The following is a 21414-nucleotide window of genomic DNA, read 5'->3' on the forward strand; positions in this document are numbered from 1 at the left end:
GGAGAACATTTAAAGTCACAGAACGGGGAGCAATGTAAGTCGGGGAGCAAAAGCAGGATCCAGGGGCTTTCTCAGGGAAGCGGCGAGCAGTTCAGTCGGGCTGGCATTGAGAGCCTGCAACGGCGGCGGAGCAGTGGGGTAGACCGCGCTGACGCTTCACAGACGACCTTCAGGACTTCTGCAAAAACATAGCAAGACTATATTTTCAAATGCTGTATTATATCTGAATTCAAAAGAAAAAAGGGAAGTCCTTAGGTACCAAAAATGAAGAGAAAAGAAACCAAAGCCCAAGTTGTAGGGGAAAGCTGATGGTTCAGCAGCCCATGAACGTTTCAGGCTGTCTGCCAGTCCTAGGTGGTGGAGGCTGAGGTTCTAAAGCTTTTTTGAAGGCTGGCAAGACCCCTCACACAAAAGTAGTGATGCTCTATCAAACCCTCCGCAACGGTCCAGTACTATCTTGGCTGCTCTGGCATCACGGACTAGGAAAACCCTACAGGTCTAGGATGTGTCTAAGAAATTTGCAGTTCATATAAGATTTTTAGAGGAAGAGAGACTAAAACCATCTTCCAGAAATGGAAACTCCTACTCTGAGCCAAAAAGAGAGGAAATTCACATGATAATTAGCATAAAAATGATCCAGTATCATTGAACTGCCTGAGGACCCCTACCCTCAGAGAAACACAGTCAAAACTAGTTTCTAGCAACTCTTTCACAAACAAGCACCTTGGGGCCACCAAAAGGTGAATATGAGTTCACAATAATTACAAATAACATGAGGGAGAATCATCAAATGCAGAAACCAGGAAAATTAACAAAGAAACAAGTAAAAGTAATAGAAAATATGAAATAAACTAGAGTGTTTGTTTAAAATAATTTAAGAGATAAAAGAATGCACAGATAAAGAATGAAAGAATATGAAAAAGATTAAGTAGAACCTCTATTAGTGGAAAATATTGTCATTGAAATGAGTGAATAGAATAAATATCTAATGAAACACAGTTGAATAAAGTATTGGTGATCTGGAAATTAGGCCTGGTAAAAGACCATTTATAAGCCAGAATAGATAGATAAAGAAATAAATATAAAAGAGAACATAGAAAAGAAGAATTGAATGAGAAAGTTAGTATACATTTAATAGGAATGTATATAATATAATAGAAATGTATTCCAGAAACAGACCACAAAGGTTGAGGGAGCAGAAATATTCTATGAGTTAGTACATAAGAATTTTCCAAACTTGAAGATAGATAAGATATTGAGATTGAAAAAAAATTAGTAAGCTAAAGCAAATCCACATAAACTTACTCTACATTATACCAAAGATTGAAAGGAAAATCTTCAAAGATACCACAAAGCAAAGACTGCTAGTCTGTGCAAGATCAGAGAGTCTTTGCACTTACAACAGGAGGCACTAAAGTCACATTATGAAAATGCTAATGGGGAAATAAAAAACACCTGTATCTAAAAGGTCATTTGAAAATGAGTATAACTTTAAAAAATAGTAAGTCAAAGATTTGAAGGAATTACTATTCATAGAACTTAACTAAAATAATTGCTGAAAGATTAGGAAAAAAAGACAATACACTAAAAATAGATGAGAATTCAAGAAAACTTGTTAAGAAACAATAGTGGAATAAGTAGACTGATTAAAAAGCATTAGAGTATTAGTTTAAAATCAGTAATAATATAACAAAAACTAATTCGAGGGATTCAAAAGCAAGGTAGATTAAATTACTAAGTAGCAACAGGAATGGAAGAGTAAAACTGAACTAGTAATCACTAACTGTGTAGAAATAGGGGAGAATAATAGTGGGTGGGTAAAATAAGATAGTGAGATAAATGATTGGAATTATAGGTTAAGATTATATTTGGATGGTCTATAGGTCAAACAATGGAGGATGTATTTAATATGAAAATGCATGGGTTTTTATTGATTTATCTTTAGCAGAGAAAACATGTTTGGAGACGGGGAACATAGAATAAGTTTAGGGTGGAGAAAGACTCAGTAAGACCAGTGAGGCGACTACTGGGAGGAGTGTGGTGAGAGGTGGTGAAGACCTGCAGTGGGATCTCTCTCTCGCCCAGAGATCAGAAGGATGGATATGGAAGGCATTACATAGTTAGTATTCGGAGGAATTAGAAACTGAAGATAACAGAACGGAAACAGTCACTGAATGTCTGTCTACTTTTGACATCTGTCTTTGCAGTAACTCATTATAACAGCCATGTGATGATATTTGCCTCCTTTGATGTACATATCAAATGATCCTAGGAAAGAGGCAAATGATTTGCCCAGTGGTCCTATGTCATCAATTGTAAAGGACAATTTAAATCCAGATTTTAAGATTCCATTTGTTCTACAAACATAACATACTAGTAAGAGTTCCCAGAGAGAATGCTTAGAAGATAACTTCTGAGTTTAATTTGCAACTTAAATAGTTGTGGGGTTCAAATCAGATTTCATACTTCTGATTTTTATTTTGAAGAGAATCAAAATAAGGCAATAGTTGAAAGGAAGTAGCAATACGAAAAGTTGATATTTAAATAAGATATACATCTTTCATCAAAATACTGACTTTGAGTGGTAGGCACATGGTGCAATATACAGATGAGGTATCATGGAAATGTACACTGGAAACCTACATGATCTTATTAAGCAATGTCACCCCAATAAAGTTCATACATACATACATACATACATACAATATCAGGCCATATTTTTGAGAGAGGAAAGGGCTGCAAAAGAAAGATTGGATGGGATTCAAATCACAAAGATAAGCACAGAGTTAATTCATAGAGATAGAAACAAAGGAAAGAGGTAGAATGCAAATAAGGGACAATTTGAAATAGAGAAAAAGTAAGTTGAAAAAACTCAATCTGAACTGTAATTCTTCAAGATCCAGAAAAAAGAGAAAAACAGACCTGCAGGGAAACATGGATTTGTCAATCTAAGTAGGCACATGGTAAGGAAAGAAATTTTACAGTATACTCATATTATGGAAGGAATATCAAGAAACTGTAATTTTTCATCAACCACATATGTTCTGGTTGGATATCTGTCTTATCTGAATTCTCACTACACTGTATAATTGCTACCAATAGTCTATACTAGTGTGTACAGCTATTTCAAGGTATTTGTTCTTGGTGCTTTCCACCAACAATGCCAGGAAAGATGCTAATTAATGCCATTTGTGAGAGCTGGTGGTGTGATTTGGGCACCTGTTTGCAAAGAGCTCCACTGAGAACAAGTTATTCCCCATAAGCCTGCAAAACAGCTGTCAGATGGACAATACATTAATTTACTACTGACTGGGGCCGTGGTTGATGTTGACCTGCACATGAAAGACTGGCTTTCCTATCGCTGATTAAGTGAGCCATCCAGTGCCTTCTGGACTATTTTTATTACAAACAGGAAAAAAAATGTCTAAATGTTTTAGTCCTCAAGATTCAAGTCAGTATTATGATGCTTTTGTTTGAAAGGAAGGATACATTAGATTTCAGCAAATTAGATCCCTCACAGGGATGCACATGTGTTGCCAAAATAGATACAAAGCTGATCTGAAGTAGTCAGAGGATGTTCGCCTGGCAACCATCGCTGTGCTCCCTTCCTAATGGAGAACCATTTAAGTCCTCCGTGGCACTGAGTGTCACAGCTGGGCTCTGCATTGCCAGCACAAAACTGAAGACTGAATTTCATGTTTTTTTAGGTTAGACCCTATTAACTTCATTTCACTTTAAAACTTTCTTTACACTCCACCGGCTGAACCAGACACTTTCAAGCCCAGAAGTTATTCTCTCTTTTTAAGCCAGGTATTTCTCATGCTATTTAATACCAGTGTTTGCAATGGGCTACATTGATGAATGAGATAAGGCAGTGTGCCTAACTTAATCCTATGACCTAATGTGAACATAGGAGGACATTGACTCATTCATTCACTCATGCTTTCATTTAATTTTGTTCAGTATATTGAGTACATCCTCTAGGTGCTGGGAACATAAGGGTAAACAATGTAGACAAAGTCTCTTTCTTCACAAGACTTAAATTCCAAAGGAGGGGAGGGGGCAAAAAAATAAGCCAAGTAATAGGTGGCACAATGGCAGATAAGGTTGAGCACCATGAAGGAAAGTGAGATGAATGATAATGGTACCATAATAGATGGGGACTCAGGTTAGACCTCGCTGAGGAAGTGACAAAAGAGGATATGGATTTCTATGGGAAGATTCCAGACAAAAGAAAAAGCAAGTGCAAAGGCTCTGAGATACCCACATGCTTATCGTTGAGGTACAATACAAAAGACCAGAGTAACTAGGGCGTCATGAACGAGGGGAAAGGTGTTGGATGCCCTCGGGAACCGGGCTGTGTAGGGCACACAGCCCACGGTGAGGCAAGAAGCTTTTCTGTTGTGCAGTAGCTTGTGCTAATTATCTTAGGCTTGTGTGCTTTCATTTGAATTAAGAAAATGATTTTTTAAATATTTTAACCAGATAGGCACACTTTTCCAAATCTTGGAGGAGACATGGTAACTGAGTCTTCTATAGATTCAATTACATGAATGATAAGTTGCAAAGTTTAAATAAAAACCTGGGTCCTACTGGTTCCAAAGATAATCCATTGTATTACATAATAAGGGTATAGTTAAGACATAAAAAAATTAATTGACTCTAAGAAACTGTTACTGTGCCATATTCTAAGGCTGTGATTAAGGCAGGGAACCCACCCTCAGGTTCAGAAGGACTGCTAAGGCAGAAAGATGTGTGAGCAAATGATTGTAATTCACTGTGATACTGTGATATATCTGTAAGAGAAGAGATAACATAGAAGAGATAACATAATCAAGGAAGTTGATTAACTGTGTTACAATATTTAGGAGAGCTGCTCTGGTTGGTATGGCTCAGTGGATTGAGCGCTGGCCTAAGAACTGAAAGATCGTCGGTTCAATTCCCATTCAGGGCACCAGGAAAGAAAGAAAAAGGAAATTTAGAAGAACCAATACTAAATCTAAGTGATGCATAAATGCAAGATGGTGTAAGGGAGAGGGCTGGAATAGGCAATGCAAACACATGGAGTTATGGAAACCATTACCTAAACAGAAAGTCGCAACTATTTATCAGTAATTCAGAGAACACATAGGCAAGGGGTGATTGTTGATGTATCTATAGCAACCCTTTGGGCGTTAGGCAGTGGTTGATGAAAGAAGAAAACTGGACAAAATAAACTGCCTGATTATGTTGTCTTTTATCAGGGTAAGGCAAATAGAATATGTATGAAGATTTTTACTTTACCAAAATATTTTTGGACAGAGGTTTAGAGACTACAGAAAAATAAAATATCTGAAGTAGTAAAATACAGTTTTTAAATACATTTTTTAAAAACTCCTAACATTTTTGATTAGTTCAGATTGATTACCACAATTTATAAGATTTGTTTGCCCAATCCTTAATGGGAAATCAATCATTACAATTATTACACTTTACCCTTTCTATTTTGGTATGTCTCTGGTGTGTTAGTTCTTGATTTCATGATCTTTTGATAAATTAATTTTATCACAAATTTAGCAATGGAATGATAAGGATTAACCTTTAATAAACAAGGAAAAGTATATGGACCCTTACTATCACATTACCCTCTCTTACTTTACCATTCTTTTAGACTATAAGATACTTTTCTTCCCTTAAACTGTAAGATAAGCAAATATGAAAATTGATGGCATATTTCTCTGGCCATCAAACTAATTGAAGGTTTGCATATGAATAGTTCATTTTGCTGCTGAAGACTTAGCTGAGAGGTTTTTTTTGTCATCTTATTTTTTGTTATTAGTTTATTTCTTTTTAAAAATAAAACTAATCTACCTTTCAGTCATGCCACAGTAGATCTGTAAAGTTAGAGATATCTTCTAAAGCTACAATGTACTTGTGACAACTTAGTTTTGCTGCTATAGGAAGATATGTTTATTTTAAGAGGTAAAACAAAAATCATTAAATTTGGCTTGTTCATAAAAATGGAAATTTTGAAGTGTTTATAATCTCCCATCTTGGAGCACAGCTTACAAACAATTTCCACGTTTACCCCATGCAAAAGTAATTTTTATTTTTACTTCAATTAAAAATCTAAGTTCAACACTTTCAACACTTTCAACACTTTCTCCAATGTGTTGAATTGTGTGCTCTGAGAACGAGATAAGGCAAGTCTGTCCACCTGCCAAAGTATATACACTCATTAGTTTTCATATGCTTGGTATTCATCTGAGTGTGGGAAACACCCAATTTACAGTTTTGAAGTCCTCCCAAGTATGGCAAAGCTGTTTTAAAGTCGACTGTCCAATTTTGAACACATTTGTTTGATGAAGATACATAGAAAAATAGTAATGAAGATTCTGATGTTTATTCTGTTCTTTTGACCATCCAGATTAAAGAACACCTTGCTAAGGGGCAGCGAATGCTGGCAAGTGACGGAATGTCCCAGGTGACCAAGACACTGTTGGATTTAACTCAGAGGAAAAATTTCTATGCAGGAGATCTTCTCATGTCTGTGGAAATCCTCAGAAATGTGACCAACACGTTTAAAAGGGCAAGTTACATCCCTGCCTCTGATGGTGTCCAGGTAAGGGAGACAATCCCGTGAGGGAAAAGATTAGTGGAGATGCAATCAATTGTTGGCCCCAAGAAGCAAGCGCAGGCAGGAGGCAGTGCCGTGCTCACTCCCGCTCCGGCAAACTTCCAGGATGTGCTTGGTGTGAGCTCTGAGGGTGACCTCTGTTCCCTTAGTCTTTTTCTACACCCAATGTCCTCAACCATAAAATGCTCGTAATATACCTCAAGGAGATACTGAGTGAGGATGTGTGTGAAGTGTTTTGAGCCCTCAGATAAAAGACGCTATAGCAAATCCAAGGTTGTATCATGGATTTTTTATTCCCACATTTAATATCACCATCTTGCCATAGGAGACTATTAAAAGTACATTAAGCATAACCAAAGCTCATTAACTATAACGTTCAAAGAAGACATACTTTAAGTTTTGTTTGGGGTTTGCTATTAGAATGGAGAGGCCATATTTAATTTTGTGGAGCCATTATATGAAAATATCAAGCAAATAGAGAATTGTTCTGGATAAGAAATTCAGAAATTCAATAACTCCTCACAGCATATTTTTCCTTTCATGGAAGACTTCTAGAGCAGCCTCATCTGTGTCCATAATAAACTTGAAGTACTCATCCAGTTTCAGCATTGCCTTTGCCATTAAAACAAAGGTTGTCGAATGGCAAACAAAGCATATTTAATGCAACTGTAGTTTGCATTTCAGATTAACTCCTTTTGTGCTGTAGGCTAAAATGTCCTCCTGCCAAGGATGCTGAGTTGATTTCTGCATCTCCAGCATAATGTCCTTCCTGTATCTCTGCACAGAGTTCAATTAAAGTGAAGGTTTGGCAAAATTCCCAGATGAAGTAGTTTTCTTTCAGCCTACTCTTCATTTGGGAGTTTTATTTGTATTTCACTTGGAAAATGCAGAGGGTTTTGTTTGGTTGGATTTCTGTGGTTGTTGTTGTTTTAATCAGCTATTGAGGGAAAGAGTAAAAGGAGGCATTTTTGGAATTATGGAATCATTCATAAATAATATTGATACCCTGATTTGTATGGAGGCACATATATTACTTAAATATGTGCATACGCTGCTGCAAGTAACTGCTATGAGAAGTATTCGAGCTGCATTCTATACCATATCACCAGTGCCCAGGAATGTATTTTTAATTGTAAAGATACATGGGGAGGACAGGGTGGGGAGATTACCGTCATTTGAGCATTTAAAAAATGCTTTTTTTCCTCACAAAGAATAAAACAGCTCTTCAATTTTCAAATTAAATAAAGTAAGCCAAGTATAGCTTCCCCCTGTAGTTCTGCAATACTTCTATTCATTAGCATTCACATTAAGAAATGACATTTGAAGTCCTTGACAGAATAGAAAAGTTGTCATTTCAAAGCTCCTCAGACATGTGCGCTCACGGTTGAAATATCAAACAGAATGGTGGACTAAATAACCTCCAGGGCCTCTCCTAAATCTCAGAAGTGTGGAGTTTTAAGGTTTTAGGTGCTGAAGTTCTAGCAATTGAGATTACCAGGTTTGGGGAGAAGCATTTTGATTGAAGTACTCATGAGAGTGCACTGACTTAATGAACAATTAGTTTAACCAAAGGCTTAGTCATGGCCATTAGCTGTTTTGATGAAATAGAGTGATTTGGCTGACTGTTTTGTTGTCATTGTGGCATTATCATAAATAGGTTCCTCCATTTTCATCCTAGTCTCTCATTTACCCTCCACATACACCCAAAATTCAGAGCACACAGGTGCCCCAGTCATTGTCACACACCAGGAGCTGCAATTGTTCTCTTTCCTTGCTTTTACTGGTGTCTTTTCAGGCACCTGCTGTGCCCTCCTCTTCCAGAATTCCTTTTTCTCCCATCCCTGCCGGTCAAGATCTTAGGCCAACTCTAGCAAGCCTTTCTGCATGCCAGACCAAGAAGCCCCAAACTCCATCTGAAGACGATCTTTGTCTTTTCTGAAATCCCATAGGACTTGTTAACTCTTTCATTCAAAATGTTATAATATTTTATCATATTTTATATACATTTACTGTCTTTGCTTGAACTCTAGTTTATAGCCTCCCTTAATATCTTCTGGGCATTTCTGGTTGGCTAACATCTCAGCCTTAATATGACATAAACTAAACTCATCTTGAATTCCAAATTTTCTTGCATTTTCTACTTTCCTTTCTAGAACTAGCAGTGTTTAGGCTGGAATCGTAATGACCGAGAAAGGAAGGTTAGGTGTTTCTCATGTCATTGACTAGGAAAGGATGGCACTGCTTTTTTTTTTTCTTTTCTTTTCTTTTTCACTTGGTATAGAGGAAAAGTGCCATGGAAAATGGGAGTCAGAAAAGAGGCATTAGTCCTTGACGTCAACACTGCAGAGCCATTCGAAAGTTGTAGAAGGCGTGGATGAGGAGAATGTCTTCAATCAGTACCTGGGATCCCTGGCTCAATGGGAGCCAGGTCATGAACAGGACCATCACTCCCAGCTGACAAGCACTCCAAGTCATAAACAACTGCTGTTTTCTGTACTTAACAGCCTGAGAGGGTTCCTGTTGTTTCTCTGTGGTTGAGAGAGCCTTGTACAAGTAACAGCTCCTTCTAGTCAGTATTTAAACCTTGCCCTTACTATAAAGGTGAAAATGAGAAATTCAGCGCCAAATAACTTCCTTAAGTGGGTGAGATATTAGCAACAAATCATGCTTCACAAATCAATGAGTATACCCTACCATGAACAAAATTTAACGGATGGCAGCTGCCTGTGAGGAGCCCATGGTCCCCATAGGAGAGCACAGAATATGCAAGGCAGTAGGATGTTTTAGGAACATATACCGTACATCCTATCAACTGGTAAATGCCTTAGAATGTAAATAAATGGCTATGGTTTTATTTCCTTAAAACACAATAAAATGTCTGATAAGTAGTTTTCTTTTATTTTTTCCTTTATTTTTTACATCCTTATTTGAGTACATTTTCCCTTGCTTTTAGAGAGAGAGTGGAAGGGAGACAGAGAGAAAGAGAGAGACAGAGAGAGAAATGTGAAAGAGAAACATCAATTGGTTGTCTTCTTGTATGAGCCCCCAACAGGGGATCGAACCCACGACCTGGGTATGTACCCCGACCCCTCAACCTTTTGGTCTATGGGATGATGCTCCAACCAACTGAGCCACACCAGCCAGGCCTGAGAGGTAGTTTTGTCTTTTCAGAATCCCCATTATTTTCTTCAGAGTCCAGAAAATACTAGGATGTGGATTAGCACATTGTACAGGTAGTATAGTTTTCTATTGTGATTCCATTGATTATCATAACAAATACCAAAGTCTAGGTGGCTTAAACAACAGAAATTTATTTTGTCACAGTTCTAGAGACTGGAAGTCCAAGGTGATTTCTTCTGGGCCTCCTTCCTTAGCTTTGCGTATGGCTGCCTGCCCCCCTGAGTCCCCACATGGCCTTTTCTCTATGTGTGCCCACCCCTGGTATTTGTGTGTGCCCAATGTCATTTTCTTATAAGGACACCCATCAGATTGGATAAGGGCCCACCCTAAGGGCCTCATATTAACTTATTTACCTCTACAAAGGCCCTACCTCCAGATACAGATACAGTCTGAGGTCCTGGGGCCTCAACCTAATGGATTTGTGGGTAGCCACAAGTTTAGAATAGGGAATCTTGAAGAACTATGACAAATTCCCTTCAGCAAAGAGGCATGTGCTAGGCCTCTTCCCCAGGGAAATGACCTCCTATGGCTTCTGCCTATAGTGTTACCAGGGCTAAACTTGTAATGAACACATGCTTTGTGCACATGCTAACTTACTGACGTATCAGCCAGACCTGCCCAGACTTGGGTGATGGGTCGCTACCTCTTTCCTCACTTAAGAAGCATCCCCGGTCCAGATTTGAGGATGACTTTGCCACCCTGAGTTATGATGTTTGTATGAATTTGCCAGGCTACCTCTGGGGAAAAATCATTTAGTGTATTTAATTTTATTAGTTTCACTAACTTTTTGGCCTTTTATTTTTTAAGTGAGGACCCCAGGGCGAGACATGGTTTATGCCTCCACAGCACTGAATGTTAGCTATTGCTTCTTCCCACAGAGACTCCCCCATCTACTGTATCTCAAAGCAGTCCCACTCTGCTACCCCTTGCTAGAGCCCTTGATCCTGAACTTAGCCTGGAGAGACCTGTACCATTGAGTAAAACAGTGTCCACCCAAGCTGTTCAGAAATTCATGAATCAATGAGATTATTGTGGGAGATTCCTGGAGCCGTCAATGTTCTCATGTCATTTTCACAATGAGTCGGAGTTTCTGTGAGATCTGTGACTAAGAGAAGAAGAGGAAAAATAGATGTCCTTAAAAACTCTGGATTTTTGCCCCTACCCTAGGGAATGTTAGGGAATATTTACTTGTATAATTTGCTCTCACATTCCTCCGAATCTGGCAGATTGCAGTAGTCAAGCCAGACAGGGTGCCCCGCTGGCAGAGCTCTCTGATCAGGTCTGGTCGTCTACACGGCTGTGGACCCCACTGCTGACATACCTGACCTTCGTACCCCAATCATTTTGTCCCCTGAGTTATCTCCTGCTTTTCCAGTGGCTCAGTGTCTTGTCTCTGAGTCATATTCTTTACATACTTTGGTCTCTGAAACCTGCCAGGGCTATCCCGGATTATATAATCTCCTGTCTTTCTGACTCCTTCATAGTTTTAACTACCAATGGCCAGTGGATATGCTGCTTGGATACGTATTCTGGGTGAAAGACCTACACCATAGTATAGTGACTCTTTGTACTGGTCAATTGTGAGTTATCTGTTCACACATTAAAACAAAAAAGTTAAAGTACTCTTTAGGGGTCGGTTAGCTTTAAAAAAATGTTTACAGCAAACTCAAGATTATTTGTATAATACTGTTACTCTTTCTCAATTTCATTCCTATACGCTTTCTTGAATATGATACTGAGAAGTACAGTCACAGCCAGATCACGGGAAATTGGACATCTGTTACCCACATTTTAATCTGAAGCCTGGGTGTGTTTATGATTTTGTGTGGTTCCCTAGAAGATGCCACCATCATCTCTGGCCTCAGCAAACAAAACAGACTACTTTCTGATCTCCATGTTTTTACTCTTAACGCTTCTGTACTTTCTTTTCCACTCAGTAGCCAAAGTTACATTTTTATTTCTAAGCAAACTCATGTCGTATAACCATTATAGGATCAAGGCCCCACTTGGTCTAACTTTTGCCTGTCCCTTCCCCCTGTATTAATATTCTCCCTCCTATATTCCATCCAGCTCTCTCTTCAAGACTACAGTTCCCAATGCATTGGCTTTCCTTCTCTTTCTTAAACTTGTCCAGACTGTTCCTTTTCCCAGGGAAATTGTGCTTTCTCTCCCAATTTTTCCTAGACCTCTCTTCCTCAGGTCTCCTCATGGCTGCCTCCTTCACATCCCTCTGTTCTCAGGTCAAATCTCACTTCCTTAGGAAAGTCTTTCTGCTGACCAGTCAACCTAAAACAGTTTAACGCACACACACACACATACACAACCCTCCCTGACCTACTCACACCCTATCCTCACATATTACTTTATTTCTGTACCACCCTCTGAAATCACCTTATTGTTAACACTTATTTACTTATTTCTTGCCTTTCTCTACCCACTAGAGTGTAAGCTCTGTAACCGAAGGAACTCTCACATGTCTTGCTCACTGTTGTATCTTGGCACTTAGAACAGTGGGACAGGTAGGTGGCTGGGATTCAGTAAATACTTCCCAAATAAATAAACACATCTCTGCTTCTCAGGTATGTTCCACGTCTTCCTCACCTTTCCATTCCCACGTGCCCTGCTCTCTGTGAGGCCTTCATAATCTCTGCTTTGAGCTTTTGATGAACTTTCTTGACAGTGTTCCAGTCTCCAGTCTTCTTTTTGCCAACACCCCCTTCTCTCTGCACCAGGGTTATATTCCTACACCCCTCTTGATGCCATTCTTCTGCTGAATAAACCAGCATTTATACTATCAAATGCATCCTTTCAGGGGTGAGAAGGTAGTAAGTAGTGATGCATAGGGAAGGTTTGCTGTGTTTGGCAAACAATGATCTGTATTTATAGAAGAGAAAACCCCTTCCTTGGTTGTTGCTGGGTCTGAACCTGAGGACCAGGGTCAAACATGCATGCTTTCTCTCCGTTCATCAGGACCTCCAGCTTCTCACTAGTGCACGTTTGTGCATTCTGAGCCATCAGAATGCCACTTTACATAGGAAAAGTTTGATCCCTTACTTACTGAGGATAGCTAATCTTCTTATCTGTGAAAACAAGAGGCAGTCCCTTCCTGGGCACAGGGAGAGCCCTGGAGACGTTGGACCTGTGGCAGGGGAGGGTGGTGAAAGGAGGCAGCAAATTCAGTGGAGACTAGTTACTGATTTTTTAGAAAAGTTCCTTCAAATGCCTACTCCATGGTCATCTACAGAGTAGGCATGCATTCAAATTGAAATATTTGAGTATTTATATTTCCCATGTTTTATGCTGCACAGTAGGGGCACAAGAGTGAAGAAAATACAAATAATCCCAACTAGATTATAGCCTGGTAGAAGGAAAAAGCCCTAAACTGATCATCATGCAAATGCATCATAATTAAAAATTCTGATGTACTTTAAAAGAACATTGCACAGTGCAACTCCAAGTCAGCATTTTGTCACCTGTCACCCTGTAACTGAGTGCTATACAGCTGGCTGGCTGCCTGGATCACTTGCCTGTCTTTTATTTTAAAGTGAAGGAGCAGTTATTCATCCATGGGTAAGTGCATGGTGGTTTTGCTGAGGCACTTGTGGAGTGGAGTTGGGGATTGTCATGCCAATTCACCCTGTATTTGGGAAAGCCAGCTATCAGAACAAAGAACAAGGGCCCTTTAGGGTAGCTATAACCTCTTTCTTCACATCATGTTTTCATGGTTGATTACTTCTATGAACTAGCTGTTGCCTTTTTCTGTGATCCTTTGCAAAGCCTGATTGACAAAAATATTTGGGAAATGAAAAATAAAAATCCTCACTGAATAAAATCAGAAAAAAGTATGCAGATCCAGTATATTTGGAGAGGTGACCTGATAAGGCCTTTTTGAGGAAATTGCATATAAATCTGGACAGGAAAAACAGGAAAGGGTTATTTGCATAAAGAATGGGAAGTAGAGCAGTCAAAGGAAGGGAACGACGTGAGGCAGGTGCAGAAGCTGGGCAGGGGGAGCTTGGGATGCATGAAGAAGTCCGAGGAATCTGGAGTAGAGAGTAGGCTAGTTAACTAGAATTGGAAGGCTAGAAAGGGGCTAGATCATGCATGCCTTGCAGCCACCACCTGCTCTACAGAGGGATTAATGACCTGTCCTGGGTGGATCCTTAGCCTAAGGGCTAGTCCCTGCTTCCTTGTTCAAAAACTTGTAAGTTTTTCTTTGCTTCCCCTAGACAGGACCACCACTATTCCTTAAACTTTCAGTTCTACATTATTAAATCTATTCCTTAGAGCTTGTCTTTGTCTCTCAGTGCCCCAGCATTTTTACTGGTGGGCTAAGAGAAGGAAAGCACATCTGGGGGGCTCAAATATCTTAAATCACTAGCCTAATCTACAACTCTATTTCTAAAAGGGATTCAGAAAAGGCTAAACACTATGACATGCTCCAGTATATCTACAGAAAGTTGTATGCAATCCATGAGAAATTTGTCAAGTGGAAATAATCAGGCATTGGACAAAACATATTTACCACTTTCCATAAAAGACAGTGTCCTTAGTCTCATGTGGTCCAGTCCAGGAACTGCACTTTGAATGTGGCAGAAACATGTGCTTGTTTTAATGTAATTTTACTCTTTTAACTGTTATTCTATTTCAGTTGTCCCGATTTCTCCCCCTTTGCCTCCTCCGCCCAACCCACCCCATACCACAGTCAATCCCCACACTGTTGTTCATGTCCCTGAGTCATTCATTCAAGTTCTTTGACTAGTCCCTTCCCCTTCTTTTCAACTTTAGCCCCCTCCCCCTTCCATCTGGCTGCTCACACTCTGTTCCATGTTTCCACACCATGGTTGTATTTTCCTCATTAGTTTATTTTGTTCATTAGATTCCTCTTATAAGTGAGATTGTATGGTATTTGTCTTTCACTACCTGGCTTATTTCACTTTGCATAATATTCTCCAGCTCTATCTATCATGTCACAAAAGGTAGGAATCCCTTCTTTCTGCTGCATAGTATTCTACTGTGTAAATGTACCAGGCTTTTTTTATCTACTCATCTATTGATGGGCACTTGGGCTATTTCTAACACTTGGCTATTGTAAATAGTGCAGCTATAAACATAGGGATGCAAAAGTTCTTTTGAATTGGTATTTCGGGATTCTTAGGGTATATTCCCAGCAGTGGAATTGCTGGGTCAAAAGGCAGTTCTGTTTTTAATTTTTCGAGGACATTTCATGCTGATATCCACAGTGGCTGAATCAGTCTGCGTTCTCACCAACAGTGCACAAAGGTTTCCTTTTCTCTGCATCCTCACAAGCACTTGTTATTTGTTGATTTGTTTATGATGGCCGTTCGACAGAGGTGAGGTGATATCTCTTTGTGCTTTCAATATGCATCTTTCTGATGGCTAGAGATATTGAGCATCTTTTCATATGTCTGTGGGCCATCTGTATGTCCTTCTTAGAAAAGTGTCTGTTCATGTCCTTTGCCCATATGTTAACTGGATTATTTGTCTTCCTGGGGTTCAGTCGTATGAGTTCTTTGTATATTTTGGAGATCAAACCCTTGTCTGGTGTGTTATTGGCAAATATGTTTTCCCATATGTTCTTTTTATTTTGATGATGGTTTCTTTAACCATTCTGAAGCTTTTTAATGTGACGTAGTCCCATTTGTTTATTTTTCCCTTTATTTCCCTTGCCCTAGGAAATATATCATCAAAAATATTGCTATATGGGATATCTGAAATTTTACTTCCTATGTTTTCTGCTGAAACTTTTATGGTGTCATGACTTATATTTAAGTCTTTTAACCGTTTTGAGTTTTTTCTGGTGTATGGTATGAATTGGTGGTTTAGTTTCATTTTTTTTGCATGTATTGGTCCAGTTCTCCCAACACCATTTATTGAAGAGACTATTTTTATTCCATTGTACACTCATGTCCCCTTTCTGAAATATATGACCATAGAGACATGGGTTTATTTCTGAGCTCTCTATTCTGTTCCATTGATCTCTGTGTCTGTTCTTATGCTAATACCAGCCTGTTTTGATTACAGTGGCATTGTAGTATAGTTTTATACCATGTATTATAATCCCTCCAACTTTATTCTTCTCTCTCAGGATTTCTGAGGCTATTGGGGTCTTTTTTGGCTCCATGTAAATTTTTGGGGTATTTTTTCTAGATCAGTGAATTATGCCATTCATGTTTTAATAGGGTTTGCATTGAATCTAAGATTGCTTTGGGTAGTATAGACATTTTAATTCTTCCAATCCATGAGCACAGCATATGCTTAGACTTATTTGTATCTTCCTCAATTTCTTTCTTCAGTGTTCTATAGTGTTGCAAGTACAGATCTTTTACCTCCTTGGTTAAATTTACTCCTGGGTACTTTATTCTTCTTGTTGCTATAGTAAATAGGATTTTCTCCTAGTTTCTCTTTCTGATTGTGCATTGTTTGTGGGCAAAAATGTCATCGATTTCTGAATATTGACTTTGTATCCTGCTACTTTGCCAAATTCATTTACTACATCGAATAGTTTTCTTTTTTTTTGTGGAGCCTACAGAGTTTTCTAGGTACACTATCATGTCATCTGCAAATAATAACGATTTTTCTTCCTCCTTCCTAATTTGGATGCCTTTATTTCTTTTTCATATTTAATTGCTATGGCTAGAATTTTCAGTACTATGTTGAATAAGGGTGGTGAAAGCAGATAATCTTGTCTTTTTCCTGATCTTAAGGCAAAAGCTTTTAGTGTTTACCCATTGAATGTGATGTTAACAGTGAGGTTCTCATAAATAGCCTTTATTATTTTGAGGTATGCTCCCTTTATTCCCTCTTTGCTGAGTGTTTTTATCATAAATGGGTACTGGATTTTATCAGGTGCCTTTTTAGCATCTACTGATATGATCACATGTTTTTTGTCTTTCATTTTGTTTATGTGGTATATTACATTTATTGATTTGTGAATATTGTACCATCCTTGCATCCCTTGCAATCCCACTTGATCATATTGTATGATCTTTTTAATGTATTACTGGATGCAGTTTGCCAATACTGTGTTGAGGATTTTAGCATCTATATTCATCAGAGATATTGGCCTGTTATTTTCTTTCTTGTTGTGTCTTTACCTGGTTTTGGAATTAGGATAATACTCACCTTGTAAAAAGAGTTTGGGAGTCTTCCCTCTCCTTGAATATTTTGGAATAGTTTAATAAGAATAGGAGTTAGTTTTCTTTAAATGTTTGGTAAAATTCACCTGTGAAGCCATCAGGTCCAGGGCTTTTGTGTGCCAGTAGTTTTTTGATTAATGTTTGATTTCACTAGTTGTTACCAGGATTCAGGTTTTCTGCTTCTTTTTAATTCAGTTATGGAAGATTATATATTTGTAGAAGTTTATCTCTTTCATCTAGGTCATCTGATTTATTCTCATATAGTTGTTCATAGTAATTACTTACAGTCCTTTGTATTTCTGTGGTATTGGTTGTTACTTCTCCTCTTTTGTTTCTGATTTTATTTATTTGGGTCCGCTCTCTCTTTTTTTTTTTTTTTTTATGAATCTGGTTAAGGGTTTGTTGATTTTGTTTATCATTTCATAGAAACAGCTCCTGGATTCATTGATCCTTTGAATTGTTTTTTTAGTCTCTATGTCATTTAATTCTGCTCTCATCTTGATTATTTCCTTCCTTTACTCACTCTGGGCTTTGTTTGTTGTTGTTCATCCAGTTTTTTTAGGTGTAGGGTTAGGTTGTGTATCTGAGATTTTTCTGTCTTCTGTAGGAGTGTATTGTTATAAATTTTCCTCTCAGGCCTATCTTCAATGTGTCCCGTAGGTTTGGGTTTGTTGTGTGTTCATTTTCATTTATTTCCAGATACTTTTTGATTTCTTCCTTGATCTCATTGCTAATCCCTTCATTATTTAATAAAATGTCATTCAGTATCTATGTACATGAATCTTTTTTCAGTTTTTTCTTTGAGGTTGGTTGCTATTTCAAGCCATTGTGAACTGAGAAGATGCTTGATATGATTTCAATTTTCTTAAATTTATTGAGACTTGTTTTGTGTCCTATCATGCAGTCTATCTTTGAAAATCATCCCTATGCATTTGAAACCAATGTATGTTTTGCTTCTTTGGGTGAAATGCTCTGTAAATATCAATTATGTTCATTTGATCTATGATATTGTTCAATGCCACATATCCTTATTGATTTTTGGTTAGGATGATCTATCTATTGGTGACAGTGGGGTGTTAAAATCCCCTGTGATGACTATATAGCTGTTGATCTCCCTCTTAAAATCCTCCAAGATTTTCCTTATGTATTCAGGTGTTTCTCTGTTGGGTGCATATATGTTTACAAGGGTTATATCATCTTATTGGGCAACTCCCTTAAGTATTATGTAGTGACTTCTTTGTCTCTTTTTATGGCCTTTGTTTTAAAGTCTATTTTCTCTCATGTAAATATTGCTACCCATCTTTTTTTTCATGTCTGTTTGCTTGGAATAATTTTTTCCATTTCTTTATTTTCAACATGTGTATATCTTTTTGTTCTAAAGTGGATTTCCTATATATAGATAGCATATATCCAGGTTGTGTTTTCTTATCCATCAGCTCTCCTATGTCTTTTGGTTGGGGCATTTAATCCATTTACATTTAAGGTTATTTTTTAAAGATTTTATTTATTTACTTTTAGAGATAGGGGAAGGGAGGGAGAAAGATAGGGGGAGAAACATCAATGTGTGGTTGCCTCTTGCATGCCCCCTACTGGGGATCTGGCCCACAACCCAGGCATGTGCCCTGACTGGGAATTGAATTGGCATCCCTTTGGTTTGCAGGCTGGCACTCAATCTACTGAGCCATATCAGCCAGGGCTGCATTTAAGGTTATCGATAGGTATTTATTCATTGTCATTTTCTCCCTTTGTGCCCATATTCTTCTATCTATGTATCATTTGTCTGTCGATCGATTGATCGATCTATCTATCTATCTATCTATCTACCTATCTATCTATCTCCATCTCTGTCTTTTCCTTAAAGCAGTCCCTTTTAGTATCTCTTGCAGTGCTGGTTTGGTGGAGATGTAATCTTTTAGCCTTTTTTTTCTTTTTGGTCTGAGAAGCTCATTATTTCGCCCTCCATTTTAAATGACAACCTTGCTGGTTATAGTAGTCTTGATTGCAGGTCTTTGCTTTATATTACTTGGAATATTTTGTGTCATTCCCCTCTGGCTGGTAGTCTTTCTGTTGAGAAATCAGCTGATAGCCTTATTGCAACTCCCTTGTATGTTACTAGCTGTTTCTCCCTGGCTGCCTTTAAGATTCTCTCTTTGTCTTTAAATTTTGTCATTTTAATTTGATGTGTCTTGGAGTGGGCCTCTTTGGGGTCATCTTGATTGGGACCCTCTGTGCTTCCTGAACTTGCACGACTATTTCCCTCACCGAGTTAGGGATGTTTTCTGTCATTATTTTTTCAAACAGATGTTCTATCTCTCACCTCACTCTTTTTCTTCTCCTTCTGGAATCCCTATGATGCTAATATTGTTCTGTTTCATGTTGTCCTGAAGCTCCCTTAAACTATCTTCATTCTTTTTGAGTCTTTTTTCATTTTGTTGCTTTGATTGTGTGACTTTTTTTTTCCCCTGCATCCCAACTCACTGACTTGGCTCTCTGCTTCATCTTGCCTCTTTTTAATTCCTCCTAGTATATTCTCATCAGATATTGTATTCATTTCCTCCTGGTTCTTATTCATAGTTTCTATATCCTTTTTCATGCTGATGTAGTTCCCATTAAGTTTCTTGTAGTTCTCACTGAACTATAGGAATGGCTTAGCATTCCTATAATCATTACTTTGATCTTTATGTATGACAATTGCTTGTCTCCATTTCATTTAGCACTCTTTCTGGGGATTTCTCCTTTCCTTTCAATTGGGGGTCGTTTCTTTGTCTCCCCATTTTAGGTGGATCTTTTTGTTTGTTTCTGCATGTTAGATTGATCTGCTTTGACTCCCTGTCCTCATGGGGCGGCCATCAGTGCTAGGAGTTCTGTGGGACTCAGTGGTGCAGTCTCCTTGAACTCCTGAGCTGGATACTCTAGGGATGCCCTTTAGGCAATTTATTCAGGCTCTCTTGTTGAAATTGGGTTTCAGTTGTTGTTGGCTTATTCATTTGTGAGTTCTCCCCTCCCCTTGGCTGACTGAGAGTCACAACCCATGCCATATCTTATATGCTGTTGTACAGGAGCTGCCAGGACAAAACAAAACAACCCAGCAAACAAAACCCATGCCAGCAAAAATAGGCCCCCAAACACTACCTATATCAACAACAAATGAGCTAAAATTAATAAAGGTGGAGAGAGATTAAGAATATTATACAAAAGAAAAAAAATGAGGTGAATGACAGAAAGAATGATTTTGAGATGATAGGCAAAGGAGAAACAATAAGAGTAGGGAATAGAAACAAGGTGAAGAAAAGGAGAAAATAAAATTTACAATGTAAATAAAATACAGAGGGAATAGGACAAAATGGAGTAGGAAAAGGGAAGAGTACATTATGAGGTTTGGAGAAAGATAGTGAAAAAATGGGAACCAAATTGAAGAAAAACAACAGCAATATGCACAACAAATGTGCAAAGATTAATAAAAGTAGAAAGAGAATAATAATACTACATGAAATAAAAAAGAAAGAAAAGGAAAAAAGATTATGAGATGTTTAAGGAAAAGAAAATTGATTATGAGAGGATAAAGGGAAGAGAATAATAAGTGTAAGAGTTAGAAACTAGGCTCAGAAAGGGAAAAAACAAGATTTAAAACAAAAGTAAGACAGGCTGGGAGGAAGGCAAAATGGAGTAGAACAGGAGAACAGTAAAATACGAGATTTAAAATTTAAAAAATGAACAACTAAGGGTGAAATTGAAGAAATGCAACAACAACTCCAATATCAATGACAACCAAGCAAATATTAATAAAGGTGGAATGACAATAAGGATATTATAAGAAAGGGGAAAGGAATGTGAGGTGACTAATGGAAAGAAAGATGGTTTTGAGAGGATGGAGGGAGGAGAAATAGTAAGAATGAGAAATAGAAACGAGTCTTAGAAATGTAAGCAATAAAATTTAAAACAAAAATAACAAAGAGAAGGATGAAGGTGAAATGGACTATGAGAAAGGAAGAGTAAAATATGACATTTGAATTAAAACTAAAATAAAACATTTTTTAAAGATTTTATTTATTTATTTATTTTTAGAGAGAGAGGACGGGTGGGAGAAAGAGAGGAAGAGAAACATCAATGTGTGATTGCCTCTCACATGCCCCCCTACTGGGGACCTGGCCCACAACCCGGGCATGTGCCCTGACAGGGAATTGAACTGGCAACCCTTTGGTTCACAGCCCTCACTCAATCCACTGAGCTACACCAGCCAGGGCCTAAAATTTAAAAAATTAAATAAATAAGTAAATTTTATATATATATACATATATATATAATAAAATAATAAAAATAGTGAAATGATAGGAGCAAAATTGAAGACAAAGAGTGTTGAAAAGCTATGCAAGATAAAAAGTAGTGCAAATAATGAAAAAGAACAATGTGGAATTCATGTCAGCAAAGTCTAGTGTTTGTTGGCCTACTGTCTTCTCC

General features: G+C 38.0%; 1 protein-coding gene across 2 annotated transcripts in view; it reads left to right on the forward strand.

Annotated features, from left to right (window-relative positions):
• ADGRB3 (adhesion G protein-coupled receptor B3) overlaps positions 1-21414 on the forward strand; it is a 693569-nt gene that overhangs the window by 307783 nt on the left and 364372 nt on the right. For both annotated transcript variants that reach the window (XM_053914265.1, XM_053914266.1), the window contains exon 9: positions 6407-6601. In XM_053914265.1, coding sequence (XP_053770240.1) covers positions 6407-6601 — 195 coding nt within the window. The remainder of the gene's footprint in view (positions 1-6406; positions 6602-21414) is intronic.

The sequence above is a fragment of the Desmodus rotundus genome, chromosome 11 (genome assembly GCF_022682495.2).
Source record: "Desmodus rotundus isolate HL8 chromosome 11, HLdesRot8A.1, whole genome shotgun sequence".
NCBI classification, from domain to species: Eukaryota; Metazoa; Chordata; class Mammalia; order Chiroptera; family Phyllostomidae; genus Desmodus; species Desmodus rotundus.